The sequence below is a fragment of the Triticum dicoccoides genome, chromosome 4B (assembly GCF_002162155.2).
Source record: "Triticum dicoccoides isolate Atlit2015 ecotype Zavitan chromosome 4B, WEW_v2.0, whole genome shotgun sequence".
Classification (NCBI taxonomy): Eukaryota; Viridiplantae; Streptophyta; class Magnoliopsida; order Poales; family Poaceae; genus Triticum; species Triticum dicoccoides.
Genome location: NC_041387.1, coordinates 458431079 through 458437461, shown reverse-complemented (window position 1 = coordinate 458437461; position 6383 = coordinate 458431079). Strand labels below are relative to the sequence as shown.

At 56.2% G+C, this 6383-nt stretch overlaps 1 protein-coding gene across 1 annotated transcript; it reads left to right on the top strand.

The window, feature by feature from the left end:
* Window positions 1-433: 433 nt before the first annotated feature.
* Window positions 434-6241, top strand: LOC119290853. The gene is made up of 3 exons (XM_037569507.1): window positions 434-1617; window positions 5085-5645; window positions 5727-6241. The coding sequence occupies exons 1-3, from the start codon at window positions 751-753 to the stop codon at window positions 5826-5828; spliced, it is 1530 nt and encodes a 509-aa protein (XP_037425404.1). The 5' UTR covers window positions 434-750; the 3' UTR covers window positions 5829-6241.
* Window positions 6242-6383: the final 142 nt, after the last annotated feature.

The window sequence follows — 6383 nt, the reverse complement described above, 5'->3', positions numbered from 1 at the left end:
GGGGAGAAGGGAAGGGGCGCGGTCTCGAGCGAAATAACTGCCCCGCACCCTACCGCCAGGGCCCCTGGCGGTAAGGTTAGACAGCCTACCGCCAGGGCCCATGACGGTAGGGTGCGACGGAGGGGGACGACGCCGTCTCCGCGTGCTGACGTGGATAAGTTTCCTACCGCCATGGGACCTGGCGGTAGGCTATGTAACCCTACCACCAGATGCCCTGGCGGTAGGTAAAAGGGTCAAATCTCGAAAAAAAATTTGAAACAAGACCAGATCCTGAAATACTTTCTAAAAAGGGTCAAAACACGAAATTCGGCCACGACACACACACCGGAATCCCCTTCTTCTCTTCTCAAGGCGAGAGCGCCCGGCGGGAGGAGGCCGATAGACAGAAAGAAGCAAATAGTACAAAATAGTACAAATGCGCCCATGATACGAAGATAGCGTAGGCACCAGGCGCATAGTTGTCTTGTCCCGTACCAAAGCGCGCGCAAAAGAAGCAAATTCCTCTTGCTACTTACCATCTCCGATAAATTATTCCTCCGTCTCCGAGAGCGAGGAGAGGGGCTCGCAAAAGGTGCGCCTCCCTGGCGCCCTCCCCACGAGCCATCTCTCCTCTCATAATTGTTTGATTTCCCTTCGGGATACGGCCTCCAGTCTCGCCGTCCCCCCGCCCCGCGCCGCCAGATCCCCCCGCCCCGTGAAACCGTCGTCCGGGAAAGGTGGTGGTGGTGGTGGTCTTGGCAAGATCGGCAGATGCAGCCCCCCAAATGGAAGGCCGTGGAGGGCGGCGACCAGCGCCGCCGGTGCGTGGCGGCGTCGCTGTCCATGCTGATCGCGGCCACGCTGGCCTTCCTCGCCTACGTCGCCTTCTTCCCGGACGACGGCGCGGGCGGGGTCTACCGCTGGTGGAGCTGCCAGGGTTGCGGGGGCTCCCTGGGCGAGTTCCCGGCCGACGAGGACGCCGCGGCTGACGGGCCCGCCGCCGCCGCCGGCGGCGGCCGCGCGCCCACCACGCTGTCGCACATCGTGTTCGGCATCGGCGCCTCGGCGCGCACGTGGGACCAGCGCCGCGGCTACGCGGAGCTCTGGTGGCGGCCCGAGGCGATGCGCGGCCACGTCTGGCTGGACGAGCAGCCCGCGGGCGCGTGGCCGGCGACGACGTGCCCGCCGTACCGCGTCTCGGCGGACGCGTCCCGGTTCGGGAACCGGGCGTCGGCCTCGCGGATGGCGAGGATCGTCGCGGACTCGTTCCTGGCCGTCTCCGCGGAGCTGGCGAACGGCACCGGGCAGGAGGAGGCGCCGCGGTGGTTCGTGATGGGCGACGACGACACGGTGTTCTTCCCGGAGAACCTGGTGGCCGTGCTGCGCAAGTACGACGACGAGGAGATGTACTACGTGGGGGCGGCGTCGGAGAGCGTGGAGCAGAACGTGATGCACTCGTACGGCATGGCGTTCGGCGGGGGCGGGTTCGCGGTGAGCTACCCGGCCGCCGCGGAGCTCGCCAAGGCCATCGACGGCTGCCTGGACCGCTACTCGCAGTTCTACGGCAGCGATCAGCGCGTGCAGGCCTGCCTCAGCGAGCTCGGCGTCCCGCTCACCCGCGAGCCCGGGTTCCACCAGGTGAGCATCCCCACGCACGCTGCCAAAGTTCGTTACTTTTTTACTACTAAAAATAAAATAATCGTCATGTTCGGTGCTAGTATGTTTGAATCAAAACCCTTTTTAAATTATTATGTTTTCGGAAAAACCGCCTCCAAAAACCTGAATTTCCTTTTGTTCCTAAGCAATCCAAACGTGTTTCCGAAAACAGCTTGGGAACAAAAACCGCCAATTCTGCAACTTGGGCTGCCTATTCCAAATTTCAGCTCAGTATAGGAGGTTGCCTTTTGCACTAGGTTTCTCTGCATAGGCCGCTGGAATCAAACCTTTTTGACCAACTTTTCACCGCCTCTTCGCCTATGCCAAAACGAAACATGGCAGCAGAAGATCTCCTAACTTTTGGTAGAATCTTTCCGTTTAATCAAGGGCAAGCACAAAAGCACCCGCCAGTTGCCACAAAGACGAACGCTTGCCCGACGGGCCTTTCATGGAAATCAATGGAAGCGACTGTGTGGCCGTCGCGGAAGCCACGGACAATTCGAAGGTACAATTCCAGCGTGGAGGCGCGGGGGCCAAGCCGGCCGGAGCTGGTCTATGGACCTGGAGATGGAGCTGGAGCGACAGCTCTGTGTCCCACCATGTGGCGCGGGCATCTTAGCAGGACAAGTGTTCACAGGCGACTTGAGGAGGACTCGACCTGCTAGTAGCTAGCGAACCACCACCCCAACCAAAACGACAGCCCCCGTCGCTTTTCCTTTGCCGGGCACCACACTGCACCGCCTTTTCATACTCGCTTGCATGTGCCACACGGCGGGCGGGCGGGCGCTGTAAAAACTGTGGCCGAAAGATGCAAATTTTTTTTTTTGAAACGGCTTTGCCTCATCCATTAAATAAGAGAGAATAGAGTTTGTTACAAATCACCCACGACACCACATGGATTATTACTCTCGCGATATGAAAGACCCTAATTTTTTTGCACCGGCGGTGACCCAAAGGTTGGCCTCGGTCGAGATGGTGTTAAGCAAGATAGTCGGTGGAGCGCTTTTAAACCTAAACACTCTTGCATTTCGCTCATTCCAAATTGTCCATGTCACAAGCATGGTGAGGGAGGCTTTGGCTTGACGGTTTGGCGTGCCGGCGTCACAAGTGCTTGTCCACCAAGCGTTGACGGAGTCCAACAAGCGCCATGAAGAGGTGTCCAACCCGAAGATGTGAAATTTTTCAATGACCAACGCCCACAGCCTTAGAGTATAGCGGCACTTGAAGAATAGGTGTGACCCGCTTTCTTGCACCCTCTTGCAAAGTGGACACAAACCACAATTTGGCCATCCTCTCTTGGCTAATTTGTCTGCGGTCCAAATTCTATCTTGAAGTGCCAACCAAGCAAAGAACTTTACTTTGGGGGGACCCCAGACCTTCCAAACCATTTGGTCCATGGGTGAAAATACCATCCCTATGAATTGCGCCTTATATGCCGAGGCCGCCGAGTAGTGCCCACTAGTCGTGTGTTTCCATAAAATATCGTCCTCGGCGAGGGCATCAAGATGCACCTCATCCAATAGCATCCAAAGGGTGAAAATTTGTGTGATGAACTCAACAGAAATAATGGTTGGAGGCTTGATCTTGAGCATCCACGCGTTGTGCTTGATGGCCTCGCGCACTTTCCACTTCTTTCACGAGGAAACTTCGAATATTAGTGGCGCAATGTTCTTCGGCTTGCGCCCAAGAAGCCAAGGTGATTCCCAAAAAGGTGTCTTCGCACCATTGCCCACGGTGATAGTGGTAGACGCATAGAAAAAGTTAAGGTCCTCATTGCACGGGTTGCCCATCCCCACCCACAACTTGGTGGGCTCCTTCCATTCATACCAAGGCCACCGCAGCCGCAGAGCACGCGCGAACTTTTTCATGTTGAGTACCCCAAGCCCCCCATACTCAACTGGCCTACAGACAATTTCCCAATTCACCTTGCATTTCGCCCCGTCGTCTTGTCCGAGCCGGACCATAGGAAAGCTCTCTCGAGCTGGTTGACTTTGAAGAGGATACTTGGTGGGATGATCAACGGTGTGATGAAGTAGATCACTTGGGAAGTGAGAACAAACTTGACAAGGGCCGTGCGCCCAATGGTGGTGATGTTTTGGCCCTCATACGTTGTCAACTTGGATGCAACCTTGTCCACAAGAAATTGAAGATCCACTAATCTTAGCTTCCAAACAGAGAGGGGGAGCCCCAAGTACCTCAAGGGGAAAGAAGCCCTAGTTGCCGGCAGATTTTGAGTGATATGATCCAAGTCAAGATTATTGCAACGAATGGGCACCATCGAACTCTTATGAAAGTTGATGCAAAGTCCCGTGGCCTCGCCAAATCCTCTCAAAATATTAGCAAGATTGTCAACATCCTTTTTGATCGGAGCCAGGAAGATGGCTGCATCATCCGCATAAAGGGAGGGGGACGAAAAGGTCACACCACCACCTGTTTGTTGGTTGAGCTGGGGCCAAACATGTTTTGGCGCCCGTGCTTGGCTGCGGCGCATGTGGTGGTGTCCTCGCAGCCGTACGTACGTGGATGGCTTTGGGCTCCGCTGCCGAAAATATCGGAGGCCGGAGGCCGGAGGCGGAGGCGGAGGGAACCCTCGTTCAGCAACGGCGGTGGTGGCGAGTGCACGGTTAACGGCGCCGAGCGAAAGCTTTGCCGCACCACCACCACCATTTCTGGCCCCAAAGTCGTTGACGCGCGCGCTCGCGGCAGATGGTGGCCCAAGTCTGTCGCCTTCCGAATCCCTGGCGCGCACCCCCGCCGATGCGGTGCGACCCCTCCGACAGTAGTAGTTGTGCAGCGCCAACAACGGCCTGTGATCCGCTGAGCAAACTTGTGGTGGAGATGGATGTTTCTGCCGTGCTTGACGTGACATGGGGTCGGCACGGACGATTAACTGCGCGCAAGTACTACCTTCAGTTTTTCACTTTCTGAACCGGTGAACCCTGTGCGTTTGCTGACACATGTACGCTCCTGCCCAGATCTACCAGTCGATCCTGCTTTTGTCGCGTGTCGCAGTCCGGCTCGTCTTTTGTCTCCCACCTTTCTCACTGCCTCTCCGTGGAGCACCACCTGGCCATGCCCACGGGAATCTATCGGCGCCCGTTTCAAAATTTCAATACTCATCTCATGATTAAAGAAAATACTCCCTCCGTTCCAAAATATAGTGCTTCCTCTATCCCCGTGCTTCAACTTTGACCATAAATTTAACCAACGAGACCGACTGCAGCGGGAGCAAAAGTTGTACCAGTGAATTCGTATTCAAAAGAAGTTTTCAATTATATAATTTTTTCTCCCGCCGCAGTCGGTTTCGTTGGTTAAATTTATGGTCAAAGTTGGACCTCGGAAAGCGTGGGCGCACTATATTTTGGAATGGAGGGAGTACTGTATGAGCACTCAAGAAGATACGATTGTTTAACGCGGCGCTTTTGTGATTGATTTGATGGATGATGCAGGTGGACATCCGGGGCGACGCGTACGGGATGCTGGCGGCCCACCCGGTGGCGCCGCTGGTCTCGCTCCACCACCTGGACCACATCGAGCCCATCAGCCCCGTCGGCCACACCCCGCTGGCCGCGGTCCGGCCGCTGGTGAGGGCGGCCCGGTTCGACTCGGCCCGCCTGCTGCAGCAGGCCTTCGGCTACCAGCACGGCCCGGGCTACACCTGGTCCGTCTCCATCGCGTGGGGCTACACGGTGCAGCTCTACCCGTGGGCCGTGGCGCCGCACGAGCTGGAGGTGCCGCTGCAGACGTTCAAGACCTGGCGGAGCTGGGCCAACGGGCCATTCGTGTTCAACACCCGGCCCCTGATGAGCACTGACACCCCGTGCTACCGGCCGGCCATGTTCTTCCTCAGCCGTGTCCGGAATGAGACCAGCCGGGGCACCGTGAGCGAGTACTCGAGGCACGCCGCCAAGTCGGAGAAGGAGTGCGACCAGGCCAGCTTCCGCGCCGCCTCCACGGTTCACACCGTCAAGGTGTTCGCTCCCAAGATGAACCAGAACGAGTGGAAACGGGTAAGAACTCCCTATCTAGCTCGTTGTTTTCATGGCTTTTAGGTACATACGATTTACAGGTCGTTTTGTAATGTGTTTCAGGCGCCACGGCGGCATTGCTGTAAAACAACGAGGACGAGGTGGGGCACGGTGCTGGAGGTGCGGATACGGTATTGCAGCCGAGGAGAGCTCACCACGCCGTAGCTATATGTATTGTTCTCGCCACTACATCACCACGGCCTACAGGACGGAGAAGAGTAGGATGTTGATATTGGTAGTGAGAGATAATAAGGGGATGGCAAAGGTGAATAATCCCCTCCGTGCTCGGAGGGACACGGAAACTTTTTGTTCCCAAACCAGCAGTACCTGGTAACACGTAGACTCTACTTCCCTGCTGGTGCTGGACAATGTCGTCTTCAGTGTGTCCAGATGGCTATATGACTTATGCGACAGATACACGGGCACGTATACATACAAAGCAGTGCAGGCGGTAGCAATGTATAGGATCTGGCTACTTCCCACGTGCTGTGTTGCCTCTTTCTTGGTTCTCTGCTACTGATGTGATTCTACCGTTGGAAGATGGCTGTTTTGGAAACGAAATGGAATATAGGTTGAAAGAAAGCAGAATAGGACGTGTATTTTTCTGGAGTGCAGCGTTTGGGTGCTTGGACTCCATGGTGCCAGAGGCTGATAACGCCCACACAGTGGAAGGAGGACCCCGGGACCAAACAAATCGATCAAACCGAACGAATTCGGTAC

Excerpts from the sequence above, each read along its gene's own strand:
- LOC119290853 (XM_037569507.1), top strand. The coding sequence starts at position 751 with ATGCAGCCCCCCAAATGGAAGGCCGTGGAGGGCGGCGACCAGCGCCGC. Across the intron at positions 1,618-5,084 it reads GCGAGCCCGGGTTCCACCAG|GTGGACATCCGGGGCGACGC; the intron begins GTGAGCATCCCC and ends TGGATGATGCAG. Across the intron at positions 5,646-5,726 it reads ACCAGAACGAGTGGAAACGG|GCGCCACGGCGGCATTGCTG; the intron begins GTAAGAACTCCC and ends AATGTGTTTCAG.